Source organism: Heptranchias perlo, unplaced genomic scaffold (assembly GCF_035084215.1).
Source record: "Heptranchias perlo isolate sHepPer1 unplaced genomic scaffold, sHepPer1.hap1 HAP1_SCAFFOLD_43, whole genome shotgun sequence".
In the NCBI taxonomy this organism is placed as follows: domain Eukaryota; kingdom Metazoa; phylum Chordata; class Chondrichthyes; order Hexanchiformes; family Hexanchidae; genus Heptranchias; species Heptranchias perlo.
The window spans coordinates 10871649-10891671 of NW_027139442.1; the positions used below are offsets into that span (position 1 = coordinate 10871649).

Consider the following 20023-nt stretch of genomic DNA (forward strand, 5'->3'; position numbering starts at 1 on the left):
ATACTTTGTCTGTGTGCCTGTCTCTGTCTGTCTCTTTATCTGTCCGTCTGTATTTCTCTCCCTCCAGCGCTGTACATGAAAGCGGGATAATGTTATTGAGCGTAATATGAACACCCTGTTGGAAGGTAAAGACTGATTCTGTGTCTGTGAACAGACCTCCGGTGCTGTTGATGAGACGGTCACTGTCCCTTCTCTTATGTATGAGCCGGTCTGACGGTGCATTTATCAGTCTCCAGTCCAATAAGGAAAGGTGGGGAGAAACAGCCTGTAACGGCCTGACACTGGACTGCCTATGAATGTTGAATTTATTCAGCAACTGGCCGTCTCTGGGTGTTGAGAATGGGACGGATAGAACACCAGTTACTGTTGTCTGTCAGTCAGTTTAGGAGGAGGGAGAGAAAGACAGAGAGACTGGAGGAGCCCAGAGAGGAGAATTTGTATTATCGTCTCAACCAAACATATTGCTGAGTGTGAATAATATAATCATGTAAAACAAGATATGGATAATCACATCCACAGCTGTGATTGGCTGCTGCCCCTGAATCTGGGGACCAGACACTGTGAGAAGCGCCGGCCTCAGAGTGTTTAACAGTTACTGAGCTGGGAAACGACAACTCACCTCCGAGAATCTGCAGCACAGGCCGAGCGGGGAGGAAAGCCTGTCACGGGAATTGTCAATCTGGCGAACACTTTGTCCTGTGAATGTGAAGATGTGAACATTGTGTCAGAGAGAGTGTGTTAAAGGGGCGGGCGGGTTGGATTAATGTCAGTGTGCTTGTGTGGCCGGTCTCATCGCCAGATTTCCGAGTCCCTTTTGAGTAAAATTTTAAAAAATCCCTGTCAAAGGATCGCCCTCCTCCCCTGCCGAGCTCCGAAGTGGAAATTTAAGGTAAAATTTCAGATCAATTCAAGATTTCAGGTGAAAAACGGAGATCATGTCAGCGATCGGGTGAGAGAGCGCGATCAGTGCAGCAATGAAACGGGTTTAAATCGAAACTGGAGCTTTTAATTCCGGTGAAAGTTTTTCGACAGCAAACATTCCGGAGTGAGATATAGGAAGGGGCTCGTCTGGGACTCTGGAGTGCCCGATTTGAATTGGAATCGGTGAGTTTCAGAGGAGAGAGAAACACAGAGAGGCTGGAGGGGCCGGGAGCTGACAGCAGGATGTCTCCGCCCCGTCCGCTCTGTGCCTTTAAGTTGCTCTGTGCCGCCGCCTCTCGTTTCATTTCTGACCCAGCTCTGACTGTCAGAGAGATTTTCGACAGAGTCCCGGACATGACAGACACTGCAGCCGCCGAAACGGCTCCTCCTGCCGCCGCCGCCGCTCCACCCAAGGCTCCGAAGAAGAAGAAGGCGGTTCCCCGACCCAAGACCACCGGTCCCCCGTTGGGCGAACAGATCCTCAAGATTGTGGGGGATTGCAAGGATCGCAAGGGGATATCCCTGGCCGCGATAAAGAAGGTTCTGGCTGCCAAAGGCTTGGATGTGGAGAAGCAACGGTCCCAGATCAAATTAAGTATCAAGAGAAATGTGGAAAAAGGCTCCCTGGTGCAGATCAAGGGCACGGGCGCCTCGGGCTCCTTCAGAGTCGCTAAGAAGGAAACCCAGGCAAAAGTGGTAAAGAAGGTGAAGAAACAAGTGATCAAGAAATCTCCCGGAAAGAAACCAGCGGCCAAAAAAACAGCCCTCAAGAAATTAACGGCCAAAAAACCAGCGGTCAAGAAATCGACCACGAAAAAGGCGGCGAAATCACCAATTAAGAAGAAACCGGCGGCTAAGATGCCCAAGACCCCCAAGACAGTGAAGGCGAAGGCGAAGAAGGTAGAAAAACCGAGGGCAAAGCCCAAGCCGAAGTCAGCAAAGCCTAAGAAAGCAGCGGGCAAAAAGAAGTAAAAAATCAAGTGCAACTTGTGACCATCTGAACCCAACGGCTCTTCTCAGAGCCACCCACGTCTCTCAGAAAAGAGCTGATCCCGGAATCAGATGATTCCTGTCCCGGGGCCGGGCTCAGATTTCAGATAGAAATCATTTCAAATAAACCCAGGGTCCTGGTGACTCGCTGACATTCGCTATCCCCGCCCGACCCCCAATGTCTGTAATAAAATAGAGAGAATGGGATATCCGGGCCGGGCCTCACTGGAACTGGCGTGTGTTCGGCTCCAGTCCCAGTTCATTTTTTCTCACAGATTCAGGGCGACAGTCCGTGACAGGGTAAAACTGGCGGAGATCGGCAGCTATCACAATTCAAACCCCAACACATGAGATTCTTCAAATCAGCTGGAATAAAGTGTTTATAAACTGCTGAACCCGTCTGGGAGGGAATGTGCGGGGAGATAGAATCGGGTCTGGGACTGAAATGGAAGGAGGCGGGTTGACTTGTTATCGAAGGGACTGTATTTAGGCAGGAATATTACTGACTATTGATTGTAACGGGGCTTATTGAAAAGCTCCGGGATTCTATGAAGCCCGAGTCTGTAAGGGTTTGTGCGGAGCGCTGTGTTTCGGTTCTATTATAGATAAACGGTTTGAAATTGGCGGGTGGAGAAAGCTGGAGGTGGAGCTGGAAGATCAGAGGCCGCTCTCCGCTCTGTCCGTCACTCTGATTGTCTCTTCCCCTCCCTGTTTAATATTTATCTCTGTCTCCTGCCCTCCCTCTCTCACCCTGTGTCTGTTTCAGTCAGGTCAGGGCAGGCTGCATAAAAACGGAACCAACATCAGTTTGCTGTTCATTCAGCAGCGATTTGAGTGAAGAATAATCATGTCTGGCAGAGGTAAAGGAGGCAAAGGACTGGGGAAAGGCGGAGCCAAGCGGCACCGCAAAGTGCTTCGTGATAACATCCAGGGGATCACCAAACCAGCCATCCGCCGCCTGGCTCGCCGTGGCGGTGTCAAGCGGATCTCGGGTCTGATCTACGAGGAAACCCGCGGGGTGCTGAAGGTTTTCCTGGAGAATGTGATCAGGGACGCGGTCACCTACACTGAACACGCCAAGCGCAAGACTGTCACTGCCATGGATGTGGTGTACGCTCTGAAACGGCAGGGCCGCACTCTCTATGGATTCGGCGGCTGAACAACTGGACCCTTTCTAACCGAACACAAAACAAAGGCTCTTCTAAGAGCCACCCACCGCCTCACACAGAGAGCACTGACCTGGGAACGGGGAGAGGAAAGATCTCGGGGTGGGGAATCAGTTTCTGATATTTAATTAGTATGGGGAGATTCCCCAACACTCGGTACAGGGAGATCAGAAACAACGGCCGGGGTTCTCGGCCATCCCGAGAGAAGGAGCGGAATTCCCGGTTTCACGGTATAAATGAACAGGCGGTGATACAGAGTCTTTCCCCAGACATTACCTTCTCCGCTCAGAGTAAAATCCCTCCTCACTCCCTCTCCCGCTGTGTCCTCTCTGCTCGGTGTTTATTTCCTGCCCTCATTCAATTATCAGTTCGATGTGAAGTTTCTGTTTGAGGAGCGGTTCACCGGGCCGGAACTGGCGGGATTTTTGAAATTGAAGCTGGAAAGCAATTCCCGTTACGGAAAGCAATGACCGGGGATTTGTTCCCGCCCGTTTACAGACAGATCAGAGAATGAACCGGAATGTGAAACAGCCTGAGATTTGAGCTGGGGAGAAGGAAATAACGGAGATTATAAAGAGAGAGATTCTTAAATTGCTGGAGGGAAATGACATTTTCTTGAAACTGTTATTTGATGCTCTGAAATTGGCGGGCTTTTTGAAATTGAAGATTAATTTCAGCTCAGCCAATTGGGACCCAATACCTCCCGCCGTTTTGGTCTGACTGACAGATCTTGGATCAAACCTGCCAATCACATTCCCGGGTCAGTCCCTCCTTGTCTGGGGGAGAAACCTCAGCCAATCACAGGCCAGGGGCGGATACCCTTAGACGCTTTAAAAGGCGGCCCCAGAGCGCACTCCGTATTCACAGTCTCAGGTTGTGTTGAGATCTGTTCAGAAAATGGCCAGGACCAAGCAGACAGCGCGCAAATCGACCGGCGGGAAAGCCCCTCGCAAACAGTTGGCGACCAAAGCGGCCAGGAAGAGCGCTCCAGCCACGGGCGGAGTGAAGAAGCCTCATCGCTACAGACCCGGCACTGTGGCTCTGCGGGAGATCCGCCGCTACCAGAAATCCACCGAGCTGCTGATCCGCAAACTGCCCTTCCAGCGCCTGGTGCGAGAGATCGCTCAGGATTTCAAGACAGACCTGCGCTTCCAGAGCTCGGCCGTCATGGCCCTGCAGGAGGCCAGCGAGGCTTACCTGGTGGGGCTGTTTGAGGACACCAACCTGTGCGCCATCCACGCCAAGCGAGTCACCATCATGCCCAAAGACATCCAGCTGGCCCGCCGCATCCGCGGGGAGCGCGCCTAAACCCGACCCGACTTCAGCACCAAGTGCAACAAAGGCTCTTTTCAGAGCCACCAAATCGGCGATGGAAAGAGCTGTGATCTCCTGGGTTGAAATGGCAGGGTCGTGAGAAATTTGCTTAAACGGGAAACGTATAAAGGGGAGGGAGCAGATATAAGACGGATAGGGACAGAATAAATACCTCACTCACATCCAAACACAAATTTCACTCACATTCTTAATTCAGTGATCGCTGATACAATAACAGCACATCAGTCAGCATCCGTTGTACAAATCTGGGTAAAATAACACAGACTGAGCCAGTGTTGTCCGAGGATGGGACGGTAAATAATATTAAGCGTCCCTGGTATTTCTGTATCCCACCCGCGCAGTTGGCAATTCTAACGGTTCTGGTATTTTGTCTCATTCACCAGACAAACTGCAAATTATAATCGATTGGAGGTTGGCGACATCTGCGGTCCGGAAGCGAGTACTGCAACAGACCGATATGGATGATGTGTGCATAACAAGTTATTGTTAGTTTCTCGAATCGGAATCAAGTCCTTTTGAAGTTAATTCCTGATCCCACAGACAGTGACCAGCCCTTTCATAGATACCGTGGGTGGCTCTGAAAAGAGCCTTTGGGTTATCAGGTTAAATCTTGGCCGCTTTACTTGCTCTTGGTGCTCACACTGCTGGTTTTCTTCGGCAGCAGCACGGCCTGGATATTCGGCAGCACCCCGCCCTGAGCGATGGTCACCCGTCCCAGCAGCTTGTTGAGTTCCTCGTCGTTGCGGATGGCCAGCTGCAGGTGTCTGGGGATGATGCGGGTCTTCTTATTGTCGCGGGCCGCGTTGCCGGCCAGCTCGAGGATTTCAGCCGTCAGATACTCGAGCACAGCAGCCAAATAGACCGGGGCTCCGGCACCCACACGTTCAGCGTAGTTCCCCTTTCGCAGGAGCCTGTGAACACGGCCCACAGGGAACTGCAGTCCGGCCCGGGATGAGCGAGACTTGGCCTTGGCCCGTGCTTTACCGCCGGTTTTTCCTCTTCCAGACATTTCCAAAATCTCACAAACACTTTCACAAAGAATGAAGAAATCCTCCCGCACTCGCCCTTCTTGTACCTTCTGGAGGAGTGCAGTGGGGGCACTTGTGATTGGTCCATCTGTTCTCAATCTCATTGGTTCAACGAACAGCCCAATCAGAGAGCCGTTTATTCACCAATCAATAGCCGAATGAAAAAAGGACGGAAAATACCGAACTGAACCGTTTTTTTGAAATTTGAAAAGCCCGCCAATATTTCTGTAACACAAGAAGCGGATTTAGTAAATAATGTCGCGAAAGACAAAAATTTAAATATCTCTCTCCTTTTACTCTGTTGTTGCACATTTCCCGTCACAACTTCCAGAACCTTATACATTCCGGTTAAAATCCGGCTTCATTAACCGTTCATGTTCAATCGGGCGGGAATAAAGACCCATTTTGTAACGAGACAGATTCCAGCTCAATCTTTGTGAAAGGAACAAACGACAGATTGTGGATTGATCCCTGTTCGCAGGAGCTGCATCGCGATTGAAACCGGAGCCGGGACTCCTGGTGCAAGGAGTCGAACAGTAACAGATCCTTTAGACTATTCTGTACTCGGTGTGAAGTCTCTTTCAAGGCTGTTGCTTTACAAAGGATTGCGGTTCTGAAAGTGATATTCCCGAATAATGAACAAACAAACGTGAAAATGAGAAAAAAATGACTGAAGTCTAATCCACCCCCTTAAAACGGCTCTTAATGGGCAGTAGCGGGGGAAGGGTCGGAATATGAACGAGAACGAGAGGATCAGTGACACGTTTTTGGTTATTGGAACTAAATAAAAAAGCAACACACAGATTATAACCGGCAGTGATGATGAGAATCTACTAGATTTCAAGAGAAATTAGAAAAGCACAAGAGTTAGAGAAAAACAGTTAGTATCAAACATTCTACAGTAAAATGATTCTACACAGAGGGGTCGTTACAGCGTCTTCAGAGAGACTGTGGGTGGCTCTTAAAAGAGCCTTTGTGTTCATTTTTTTCAGTGCATTGTGGAGTTTTACTTGGAGCTGGTGTATTTGGTCACCGCCTTTGTCCCTTCCGATACGGCGTGTTTGGCCAGTTCCCCGGGCAGCAGCAGGCGCACGGCGGTCTGGATCTCCCGAGAGCTGATGGTCGCCCGCTTGTTGTAATGGGCCAGGCGGGAAGCCTCACCCGCGATGCGCTCGAAAATATCGTTCACAAAGGAGTTCATGATGCTCATGGCCTTGGAGGAGATGCCGGTGTCGGGGTGAACCTGCTTCATCACTTTGTAGATGTAGATGGAATAACTCTCCTTCCTCGACTTTCTCCGCTTCTTGCCGCCCTTGGCTGGTGCTTTACTCAAGGTTTTCTTGGCGCCCTTCTTGGGAGCTGCTTTCTTGTCCTCAGGCATTTTCAAACTCAATTTCAGACACAGAAATGACCCAAATCCGCTCCGAGCTCGGATTAAATAGGCAGCCCCACAGCCCTATGCTAATGAGGGATGGAGGAAGGCAATGATTGTGATTGGGTCATTCGGAGTGATACAACGTCACCTTTTCCATTCACTCTCTGATTGGAGATCTGAAGAAACCAATCAGATTTAATACCTGCCACCAATCACAAACACGCTCACACTGCACATTGTCCGGTTTGAGCAATTTGTTCCGAACTGTTGCAGTTCTGCTTCCGGCCAGTAGATGTCCCCAAACCCCGGGTCATTGAAGTTTGCAGGTGAGAGAGGGACAGAAGATAAACTCATTCTTCACATTATATTGCTCGGGTGGGATTTCGAAAAACTGGGAATTGGAAACATTTGGTTGGACCAAATGTTGGTTGCATGCTGCATTAAATTCTTGTAATTAATTTAGGGTGTATAGTCTATACTGACGAAGAATCCAACAAAATACAAGAAGACTTTAATAAGCTTGATGAAAGGCGGTGTAAATGGCCATTGAATTTCAATATAGAAAGGTGTGAGATGGTGCATTTTGCTCGGGGGAATAAGGAGGCCTCATACTGCTTGGAAAATAAGAGTCTAAATGTGGTAGAAGAGCGAAGGGATTTCGGGGTACAGATTGACAAATCATTAAAAGTAGCAACACAGGTTGATGAGGCCACAGAAAGCAAACACAGCACTGGGGTTTATTTCTCGAGTAATAGAATTGAAAAGCAGATAAGTTATGTTGAACTGTAATTTAAACTTTCAAACCTTCTGTCAAACTGTTAAACATTCCCTTTCTGAAATCCGTGCTGACTATTCTTTATTATATTTTCGGTTTCTAGATGTTTTTCGATTGCTTCATTGAGTAAAAGATTCCATGATCATTCCTGCCACCGACCTTTTGTTAACTGGCCTATAGTTCCCTGGACTTGTTCTATCTCCTGTTTCAAAATATATGAATCACATTAACTATCATCCTGCCCTTTGGCACTATTCGTTTTTGAGATGATTTTTTTTCTATATATGTAACAGTGCCTCTGCTATCTCTTCCCTTGCTTCATTTAATATGTGCGGATGCAATCCATCTGGACCAGTTTAACCACCCTTTCTAACTTAAATGTCTTGATATCTTTATTGACCTCTTCCTCTATATCATATTTACCCTGTTAATCTGCCTGGTAAATACTGAGGCAAAGTAACAATTCAATATTTCTGCCATTTCGCTGACATTACCTGTGAGTTTATCTTGTGCATCCCTTAGTGGCACTCAAACTATTCTGGTTTTCCTTTTGTTATTTTTGTGTCTGTGGAATAATTTACTATTTCTTTATATATTCCTTGATAATTTGATTTCGTAGTTCCTGTTTGCTTCCCTAATTGTTTTTGTGACTTCTTCCTAACCTCTTCCTATTCGCTTTTGCCATCCTCTTATTTAATATATATGAATGAGAAATTCCACCAGCTTGTTGTGTCTGTTCAGGGGCTGATGTTTGGAAACTATTTATTGTCTATGATTAAAGTACCAGATACCCCAAACCCAAACTCCACAGAAACACTCGATTTTTCCCTCCTAGTGAAATATATAATGGTGAGCAGAGCTGCCTTCCAAACAGTTCATTCCAACAGGTTTGAATCCCAGCACGCTGAATTCAGAATCACCAAGACTGGAACCGAATTTGATGATGTTCAGAGGGATAGTGTTTCGAAAACACAAACGGGTCTTATTTATATTAAAAAAAATACTTTGAAAGGTCATTTCTTTCCCCCATAACTTTGAATTTAACTCTTTCCCTTTGTGTTATTATTTGCACTGATCTGTACAGTGGATACGGGAAACAATTGCCCGGATTCAGTGAAATTAATAGATTTTCTGAAGTTTTTTATCTCTGCTGATTCCCGTCCCTTATTTAAATTATGTCGGATTAACCTTTCTGATCTATTGAAGGGTCATAGTCCTGAACCGTTAACCCGAGCTTCCCTTCTCCACATATGCTGACGGACCTGCTGAGTCTTTCCAGCATTTTTGGTATTTTTTTCTCTCTATTTCATCCCTTTCACTTTTGACGGTCGCCATTAAAACTTCCGGCTTTGTGCTCAGTTTTTATTTGTGTTTTAGTTCGATTTATTTGAATTAATCTAATTCATGTCCTGAGAAATCAGACAGAAATATTGCGCAATGTAGAGTGAAATATAATGGGGCAAATTCACAACTTTTCAATCAACAAAACAAAAACTTTATTGTGAGTCAGTTGTCTTAATTTTTCACTGTCAAAATATTTTTTAAAAAACAGAGTAGAAGTTACAGAGAGAAACTATTTCCTCACATTGCACTTTGTCCTGTTTCTGTAACGACAGAAAATGTGAATTTGTTCCACTCTGTTAGAGTTCTCGCTTACGGCCAGTCGATGTCAGACTGTATATTCATTCTGTATCTGTCAGCCTCCAGTACTGTCTGTGAGTGTGAAATTAATTCTCTATCTGTCATTCTCTGGTACTGTATGTGAGTGTGGGATTCTTTCTGAATTTGTCAGTCTCTGGTACTTTGTGTGAGTGTGGGATTCATTCTGTATCTGTCAGTCTCTGGTTCTTTGTGTGAGTGTGGGATTCATTCTGAACCTGTCAGTCTCTGGTACTTTGTGTGAGTGTGGGATTAATACTGAATTTGTCAGTCTCTGGTACTGTGTGTGAGTGTGGGATTCATTCTGTATCTGTCAGTCTCTGGTACTGTGTGTGAGTGTGGGATTCATTCTGTATCTGTCAGTCTCTGGAGCCACCTGTGAGTGTGGGATTCATTCTGTGACTGGAAGTCTCTGGAATTTTATCTCAGTGTGGGATTCATTCTGTAACTCAGTCTCTGGGACAAAGTGCAAGTCTGGATTCGTTCTGTATTCTTATTTCAGGATACAGCATGTTACTTGAAACTGTATCTTTAATTCATTAATGTTTGCACGGTCCTTTGTCTCGCATTATTTTTTAAATATGGATACACTTCTGTATTTTGTTTCAATCAAACAATGTGTGAGGTTTGGTGTAGGATTACATCTTAATCTCTTGAAAGACTATTGTAAATGATAATGTATATTTCAATATTTTACCGTGAAATTATTGGTCTGGTATTTATTGTGCAGCTCAGTCTGCGCTAATGGAATTGATACTTTATCTTTCAGGCTGACACTTTGTGCTATATTTGGACTGGTATGTCAGGAATAACTCAGTCCGCAATAATGGAATTGATGCCATACCTTTCAGCATGAGTTTGAAGTAATTATTGGAATCGTTTGCAATGTGTAGCTTCGTCTACACTAATAGGATTCAGACTGTATGTTTCAATATGATAATATGTATATACGAATTTTGGACTGCATACAATATGTAGCTGGGTCTGTACTAATGGAATTCGTACTGTGCCTTTCAGTCTAATACCGTGTAATATATTTAGATTGGTTTGTAAGGTGTGGCTCAGTCTGCAATACTGGGATTGATACTGTATCTTTCAGCATGACCCTGAATGTGATTTTTGGACTGTATGTAATGTGTAGCTCAGTCTGCACTAATGGAATTGATAATGCATCTTTCAATCTGATACTGTATGAGAATTTTGGACTGGTAACAAATGTGTACCTCAGTCTGCAGTAATGAAATTGATACTGTATCTTTCATTACGATACTGTATTCGAATTTTGGACCATATATAATGTGTTGCTCAATCTGCACTGTTGGAATTAATACTGTATCTTTCAACCTGTCACTGAGATTTTTAGACCAGTATATGATGTGTCGCTCAGTCTGCACTAATGGGATTGATACTGTATCTTTCAGTCTGATACTGTGTGAGATTTGTATATTGGCATGTAACGTGTGGGTCAGTCTATACGAGTCAAATCGAAACTGTGTCTTTCAGTCTGACACTGAATGTGATTTTTGGACTGGCATCTACTGTGTACCTCAGTCTGCAGTAAAGGAATTGAAACTGTATATTTCAGTACGATACTGCATGTGAATTTTGCACTGGTATATAATGAGCAGCTCAATCTGTATTAATGGAATTGATATTGTATCTTTCAATCTGATACTGTATGAGAATTTTGGACTGGTATCTAATGTGTATCTCAGTCTGCAGTAAAGGAATTGACACTGTACATTTCATTCTGACACTATGAAGTTTGTGGACATATATGTGAGTCAAATATGGGTAACATCTGAACTGGTATCTACTTTGTATCTCAGTGTACACTATTGGCATGAATACTGCATCTTTAAACTCATAATGTGTGTGAGTTGTGGGCTGGTATTTAATTTGAATCTCGGGGTACACTATTGTGATTCATTCTGTATCTATCAATCGGTCCCATGTGTCAGTTCTAACTGGTATTTAATTTGTAGCTAATGCTGAACTAATGTGAGATTAACACAGTGCCTTTCAATCTGATAGTGGGTGTGATTTTGGACTGGGAATTATTTATCTGCCGGTCAGCGGTACTGAGTTGTTTAGAAATGGAAATTCCATCTGTATCTCCTGCTCTGTTTGACTGTTGGATTGGGATCAGTGTGGGATTGACTATTTCTGCTGTGTGAGACTGTGGAACTGATGACTTGTCTGTGTCTCTGTGCTCTGAGTGATAATGTACATACTGTGTGTGAGAAGGAGCTGGCTGCACTGTTCCTTGCGGAGGAAACATCACACTGATTCTGGGTCCTTCAAGTATTTGCCTGTAGAAAGAGAAATTAAGTCTTGTAACTCAAGAACAGGTGAGGTAGAAAATACAAAAGTGATCAATTGAATCTCTCTGTTAATAATCATTGTAATATCCACAAATGAAAACCAGTGATACAAACAGTGTCAGTGTCTGACTCCACTGCAGTACTGCAGCACTCAGCTTCTGCACACCAGGTGTGTTGGGCTGTTTTACAACAATTTAGTGACATCCAGACACAATCCAACACCTTCGCTGATCCATGAATGGGACGACCCGATGGGGCGGGGACCTTTGCACAGGTCAGGCTTCCAATCCCCTCTCCGATGTGGCTAACAGTTCAACCAAAACCACAGAGCCGCTGTTTAAAATGTGTCCTTCATATTTCTCACATGATGCCTGCAATAGATGCTCTTTGTATAACTCCCCACATCCTTACTGTCCGGCTCTGTTTACTGCTCAATCACAAACAGGGCAGGTAGAAAAAAAATCAGATTGAGTACCTGGCACCAATCACAAACACGCTCACACTGCACATTGTCCGGTTTCAGCAATTTGTTCCGAACTGTTGCAGTTCTGCTTCCGGCCAGTAGATGTCCCCAAATCCCGGATCATTGAAGTTTATCAGATGAGAGAGGGACAGAAGATCAACTCATTCTTCACATTATATTGCACGAGTGGGATTTAGAAAAACTGGGAATGGAGACGAGCTGTTGGACCAAACACTACTTGCAACGCTGTTTTAAATTCTTGTAATTAATTTCGGGTATATTGTCTATATCGAGGAAGACTACGACAAAATCAGCTTGCAGAACGGCCGTGTAAATGGCCATTGAATTTCAATATAGAAAGGTGTGAGCTGGTGCATTTTGCCAGGGGGATTAAGGAGGCCACATACTGCTTGGAAATTAAGAGTCTAAACGGGACAGAGGAGCAATGTAAATCATCCTGAGAAATTAGAGAGAAATACTGCGCAATGTAAGTGAAAAATAATGGTGCAAATTCACAAATATCGAATGAGTAAAACAAAAAAATTATTATGAATCAATTGACTTCATTTTTCACTATCAAAATGTGCAAAAATACGAGAATAAAAGTTACAGACAGAAACTTTCCTCACATTGCAGATTGTCCTGTTTCTGCAACCACGACAGGAAATGTGAATTGGTTCCGCTCTTTTACAGTTCTCGCTTACGTCCAGTAGAAGTCAGTCTCTGGTACTGTGTCTGGTGGGGTTTATTCTGTATCTGTCAGACTCTGTTATTGAGTGTGAGCATGGGGTATATTCTGCATCTGTCAGTTTCAGGTACTATATATAAGTGATGGGTTCATTCTGTATCTGTCAGTCTCTGGTACGTTGGGATTCATTCTGCATCTGTCAGACTCTGTTTTTGAGTTTGAGCATGGGGTATATTCTGCATCTGTCAGTTTCAGGTACTGCATATAAGTGATGGGTTCATTCTGTATCAGTCAGTCTCTGGTACTATGTGTGAGTGTGGAATTAACTCTGCAACTGTCAATCTCTGGTGTTGTATCTGAGTGTGGGATACATTATGTATCTGTCAATCTCTGGTGTTGTATCTGAGTGTGGGATACATTCTGTATCTGCCATTCTCTGCTGCTTTATCTCAGTTTGGGATTCATTCTGTAATTCAGTCTCTGAGACAATGTGCAAGTCTGGATTCATTCTGTATTCTTCTTTCAGTTTACAGCATTGTATTTGAAACTGTATCTTTAACACTTTAAATGATATAGTTCTTCATCGTGTATTTAATCTGTAAATATTAATTTTCTTCAATCAAACAACGTGTGTGAGTTTTGGAGTGGGATCACATCTTAATCTCTGAACTCTATTGTGAATGATAATGTAGCTTTCAATCTGTTCACAGTGAAATTATTGGACTGGTATGTAGTGCGCAGCTCAGTCTGCACTGATGGAATTAATTCTGTATCTGAGTCGAACACTGTATGAGATTTTTGAACTGGTATGCAATATGTAGCTCATCCTGCACTAAAGGAGTGGATACAGTCTCTATCAGTCTGATACTGTATGAGATTTTTGGCCTGGAATGTGAGATGTAGCTCAGTCTGCACTAATGGAAGTGATACTGAATCTTTCAATGTGATATTCTATGAGATTTTTGGACTGGTGTGTCACATGTACCTCAGTCTGTGCTAATGGAATTGATATTGTATCTTTGAGTCTGATAATCTTTGAGATTCTTGGACTGCTATATCATGTGTGTTTCAGTCTGCACTAATGAAATTGATACTGTATCTTTCAGCCTAATATTGTATGAGATTTTCGGACTGATATGTAATGTGTAGTTCAGTCTGTGCTAATAGAATTGATACTGTATCTTCCAGTCATCATTTATGAGATTGTTGGACTGCCATGTAATCTGTGTCTCAGTCTGTGATAATAGAATTGAAACTACATCTTCCAGTCTGATCATTTATGAGGCTTTTGGACTTGTGTGTAACGTGTAGCTCAGTCTGTACCAATGGTATTGATACTGTATGTTTCAGTATAATACTGTATGAGTATTTTGCAATGTATATAAAATGTAGCTCAGTCTGCACTAATGGAATTGATACTTCATCTTTCAATCAGACACGATGAGGTTTTTGGACTGGTATCTGATGTGCAACTCAGTCTGCAGTAACATGACTGTGAGATTAATTCTGTATCTGTCAATCGGTGGTACTGTGTGTGAGTGTGTGATTAATTCTTTATCTCTCAGTCCCTGGTATTGTGTGTGAGTGTGGGATTCATCCTGTATCTGTCATTCTCTGGTACTGTGTGTGAGTGTGGGATTCAGTCTGTATCTGTCAATCTCTGGTACTGTGTGTGGGTGTGGGGTTCATTCTGTATCTGTCAGTCTCTGGTTCTGTGTTTGAGTGTGGGATTCATTCTGTATCTGTCAGTCTCTGGTACTGTGTGCGAGTGTGGGATTCATTCTGTATCTCTCAATCACTGGTACTGTATGTGAGTGTGGGATTAATTGTGTTCCTATCAGTCTCTGGTTGTGTGTGTGTGTGTGTGTGCGCGCGCGCGCGCGTGTATGAGTGATTCATTCTGTTTCTGTTTGTATCTGGTGCTGTAAGTGATTGAGATATTCATTCAATACCTCTTAATTTCTGATACAGTATGTGAGTGATATAAATTCTGTATCTGTCATTCTGTACCACAGTGTGTGAGTGCGGCATTCACTCTGGATCTGCCAGTCACTGGTACATTGTGTGAGCATGGGATTCATTGTACATGTCAGTCTCTGGCACTGTATCTGAGTGTGAGATTCATTCATTATATTTAAGTAAATTGTATCTCCGTTTATTGTACGGCATTCAAAACTGTACTTTAATACCTTAATGTATGAATATTTTCCCCAGTCTTTTATTGGTAGATACTGATACACTTCAAAATGTAATGTTGCAGGTTATAATCAGCGCATGTGGGCACTTTTTGGAATTCTATTAAATCTGTATCGATGGAAACACAATTCTGATTTGGTGTGTCTTCCAAACTGATATGGTGACATTTTTGAACTTGTATATAATGTGTAGCTCAGTCTGTGTGAATGGAATACTGTATATTTCAGTCTGAATCTGTGTCAGTTTTTTTGTAGTGATATGTAATGTGTAGATCAGTCTGCACCAATGGAATTGATAATGTATCTTTCAATCTGACATTATGAGATATTTGGTCTGGTATGTTAAGTGTAAATCAGCCTGCACTAATGTAGGTGACTGTGAGATTCATTTGGGATCTCTCAGTCTCTGGTACTGTGTGTGATTGTGGGATAGATTCTGTATCTGTCACACTCTGGTACTCTATGTGAGTGCGGGATTCACTCTGTATATACCTTCTCTAGTACTGTGTGTGGGATTCATTCTGTATATACCTTCTCTAGTACTGTGTGTGGGATTCATTCTGTATATACCTTCTCTAGTACTGTGTGTGGGATTCATTCTGTATATACCTTCTCTAGTACTGTGTGTGGGATTCACTCTGTATATACCTTCTCTGGTACTGTGTGTGGCATTCAGTCTGTATATACCTTCTCTGGTACTGTGTGTGGAAATTATACTGTATATACCTTCTCTGGTACTGTGTGCAGGATTCACTCTGTATATACCTTCCCTGGTACGATGTGTGGGATTCACTCTGTATATACCTTCTCTGGTACTGTGTGTGGGATTCATTCTGTATATACCTTCTCCAGTATTGTGTGTGGGATTCACGCTGTATATACCTTCTCTGGTACTGTGTGTGGGATTCATTCTTTATATACCTTCTCTAGTACTGTGTGTGGGATTCACTCTGTATATACCTTCTCCAGTACTGTGTGTGGGATTCACGCTGTATATACCTTCTCTGGTACTGTGTGTGGGATTCACTCTGTATATACCTTCTCTAGTACTGTGTGTGGGATTCATTCTGTATATACCTTCTCTAGTACTGTGTGTGTGATTCACTCTGTATATACCTTCTCTAGCACTGTGTGTGGGATTCATTCTGTATATACCTTCTCTAGTACTGTGTGTGGGATTCATTCTGTATATACTTTCTCTAGTACTGTGTGTGGGATTCATTCTGTATATACCTTCTCTCGTAATGTGTGTGGGATTCACTCTGTGTATACCTTCTCTGGTACTGTGTGTGGCATTCAGTCTGTATATACCTTCTCTGGTACTGTGTGTGGAAATTATACTGTATATACCTTCTCTGGTACTGTGTGCCGGATTCACTCTGTATATACCTTCTCTGGTACTATGTGTGGGATTCACTCTGTATATACCTTCTCTGGTACTGTGTGTGGGATTCACTCTGTATATACCTTCTCTGGTACTGTGTGTGGCATTCATTCTGTACATACCTTCTCTATTACTGTGTGTGGCATTCACTCTGTATATACCTTCTCTATTACTGTGTGTGGGATTCACTCTGTATATACCTTCACTAGAACTGTGTGTGGGATTCACTCTGTATATACCTTCTCCAGTACTGTGTGTGGGATTCACTCTCTATATACCTTCTCCAGTACTGTGTGTGGGATTCATTCTGTATATACCTTCTCTTGTGCTGTGTGTGGGATTCACTCTGTATATACCTTCTCCAGTACTGTGTGTGGGATTCACTCTCTATATACCTTCTCCAGTACTGTGTGTGGGATTCATTCTGTATATACCTTCTCTTGTGCTGTGTGTGGGATTCACTCTGTATATACCTTCTCTAGTACTGTGTGTGGGATTCACTCTGTCTATACCTTCTCTGGTACTGTGTGTGGGATTCACTCTGTATATACCTTCTCTGGTACTGTGTGTGGGTTTCGGTCCATATAAACCTTCTCTAGTGCTGTGTGTGTGTGTTGTATTATTTCCACATATGCAGTTTCTCATACTGGAGGTTAGTTTTGGATTCTTTCTGTATCTCAGTCTCAGGTAGCTTGTGTGAGTGTGGGATTCATACTTTACCTGTCAGTCTCTGGTGCTGTGTGTGAGTGTGGGATTCACTTTTTTATCTGTCAGTCTCTGGTATTGTATGTGAGTTTGAGATTCCTTCTGCATGTCTCAGTCTCTGGTACGGTATGCGAGTGTGGGATTCATTCTGTGTCTGTAAAATTATTCTCTCTGTTTATATTATAGCGTTCAAAAATTTAGCTTTAATATCTTAATGTTTAAATAGTTTTTCTCATTATTTAATTTGTAAATATGGATGCACTTTCGGATAAGATGCTGGAGGTTTTTAATCAGATAATTTGTGTGCTTTTTGGACTATGATTAAATCTGTATCTCTGAACACAAATTTGTATGATAATGTATCTTTCAAACTGATTTGATAACATTTTTGGACTGCTGTGTAATGTGTATCTCAGTCTGCACTAATAGAATTGATACTGTATCTTTAAATCTCATACCATGAGTGTATTATAAACTGATATCTAATTTGTTTCTCATGTTACGCTGTCACAGCATTTCTCAATCTGTCACTGTATGAGAGTTTTGGACCTGTATGCAATTTGTATCTCATGCTACACTATTCAAATGGATACGACATGTATTAAACTCACATGTGTGTGAGAGTTCTGGTCAAGTATTCAATTTGAATCTCGGGTTATATTATTGCAATTCATTCCGTACCTGTCTGTGTCTCTGTGAATGATAACGTACCTACTGTGTGTGAGGAGGAGCTGGCTGCACTGTTCCTTGTGCCGAGGATGGAGGAAGCATCACATTTATTCTTGGCCCTTCAAGTATTTTTCTGTCAGAAGAAAAAAGTAACTGTTGTAACTCCAGAACCAGTGAGGTAGAAAATACAAAAGTGATAAGTTTAATAGCTCTGTTAATGATAATTATGTAAATCAGCGATACAAAGAGTGTCAGTGTCTGACTCCACTGCAGGACTGCAGCACTCAGCTTCTGCACACCAGGTGTGTTGGGCTGTTTTACAACAATTTAGTGACATCCAGACTCAACCCAACCCCCGCACTGATCCATGAATGGGACTACCCGATGGGGCGGGGACTTTGTACAGGTCAGGTTTCTAATTCCCTCTCCCAGGAGAATAACCTTTCAACAGAAATATAACAGCAGTTGTTTAAATTGTGTCCTTCACACTTCTCACCTGGTGCCTTCAATAGATGCTCTTTGTATAACTCCCCACATCCTTACTGTCCGGCTCTGTTTCCACTCTTCACTCTCCAAAAACAACAAACAGGGTGAGACTGGAACAAAACCTGGAACATTCACTACTGGTTTGGGGAGTGAAAGCAGCAATGATTTTAAATAGCAGTTTCTTCCCATTCTGTCTCCCTTCCCCTGGACACACCCTGTACACCCACAGCCCGAGAATGACCTCTCCCTTCCCCCTCTCACTCCATGTTCCGGGACAAGTTCCTGATCCACTCCGCCTCTTACGAAAAGCCCCCGGACTTCCCCTGCCCTTCCCCCGGACTCAATGCCGATCTCTGAGCCCATCTGCGGACACGGTCCCGAAGCGATGATCTGCTGTAACGATGCTGCTCTTTGCTCCCTTCCCCCGGGGGCCGTGATCTCTCCATTCCCGTCTGTTTTAAACCATCTTCTTCCGCTCACTGAGTGAATGGCCCCAATATGCCGAGGAGGGGGAGGGGAGCGCGCATGCGCTCTTCCACTCACCAACAAGCAGCGCGGGGGGCGGGGCTGATTCACGCATGCGCAGATATCTGGTTTAATTCCCAATACAAAAATCGATGGAAACTTTCCCCAATTGGAATTTTTCAGAGTCTGAGCAAAGGAAGTGGGTCTGGGGGAAAGGTCAGAGGGAATGGGGTCCACAGGCAGTGCAGGAACAGGCACCAGAATGGGAAACAGATGGGATTCCACCAGTGACTAACGCTGGAATCCAGACTGACTTTACAATCTCTAACTATGAAACTAGATGTTTCCATCCCTGCTGTTTCTCTCGGTATCTTTTGATGGTAAAGGGCCTTTCATCGATAAAATGGGCGGGTGTGAAATGAGCCAATGGATTCTGTTCATTCTTGGCCCCATTAACCATTAATTAACGTGTGACTCCGAAACTGGATGCAGGATTTCTCAAAACAATCCTGGAGAAAAATGGGAAGAAAGTCGGAGTCCGTGTATTTGCTGGGAGCGTGTAGGATTAATATCTGACAGCAACAGTCCCATATTAATATAATCAGATTGAAACTCTCGGTCACTGAGAGTAATAGCGAACGGCCCTGATCTGCAAAACCGAATGTAGTACAACAGGCAAGAGAGGGTTAAATTCGGCCCACATTGTTTTGGTCACTCTCTGCACTGTCCCTGAGTGTGGGATTAATAGTGTGTCCGTCTCTTGTATATCAGTGAGAGATAAGACTACATCTTCTGTCTCTACAACGGGAATTTCTGGATGAAACGCAACTTTACAAGTCAGTCTGGATCTGATACTGTTGAACTGTGCCTCTCCGCTCGCTCTGTCATAGTATCTGTCTCCCTTTCTCTCTCACTCTCCGGTGCTGTATCTGAAGGTTGGATACTGCTATTGAGCGTGATATGAACATACTGATAGGAAGTGTAAGACTGACGGTGTGTGTCTTGCTTTCTCTCTCGAGTGCTGTTTTTGAAGGTGGAATACTGTCTGATATAAAACAGAGAGAATGGGGTGTCCAGGCCACACCGTAACTGGGGATGTGTTCGGCTCCAGTCCCAGTTCATGGTCATAACCTTTTCACAGATTCAGGGTGAGAGTCTCTGTGAGACGGTAAAACTGGCGGAGAAAATCCGCTTCACAATTCAAACCCCAACACATGAGATTCTACAAATCAGCTGGAATAAGATTTTTGTAAACTGCTGAATGAGAGTGGATTTTCCGCTTTGGCGGTGGAGTAAGTCGGCGATAGCGGATCGGGCCCCCATTGTTCACTACGCCTGATTTTACTATCCATTGCCACCAATGAGTTCACTAAAGTAACTGATATCAATCCAATA

General features: G+C 43.7%; 1 protein-coding gene and 1 long non-coding RNA gene across 2 annotated transcripts; both read right to left on the bottom strand.

The window, feature by feature from the left end:
* Positions 1-5031: 5031 nt before the first annotated feature.
* Positions 5032-5477, bottom strand: LOC137312669 (histone H2A.J). Its single transcript, XM_067979184.1, has one exon. The coding sequence runs from the start codon at positions 5419-5421 to the stop codon at positions 5032-5034; it is 390 nt and encodes a 129-aa protein (XP_067835285.1). The 5' UTR covers positions 5422-5477.
* A 3585-nt stretch (positions 5478-9062) lies between these two features.
* On the bottom strand, positions 9063-18343 carry LOC137312685 (uncharacterized). Its single transcript, XR_010960788.1, has 3 exons — positions 18174-18343; positions 17720-17810; positions 9063-11561 (listed from the first exon to the last, which is right to left on the bottom strand). It is a non-coding gene; the product is annotated as an uncharacterized lncRNA (long non-coding RNA).
* Positions 18344-20023: the final 1680 nt, after the last annotated feature.

Bases quoted from the DNA above. Each gene is read 5' to 3' on its own strand.
- LOC137312669 (XM_067979184.1), bottom strand. From the start codon at position 5,421: ATGTCTGGAAGAGGAAAAACCGGCGGTAAAGCACGGGCCAAGGCCAAG.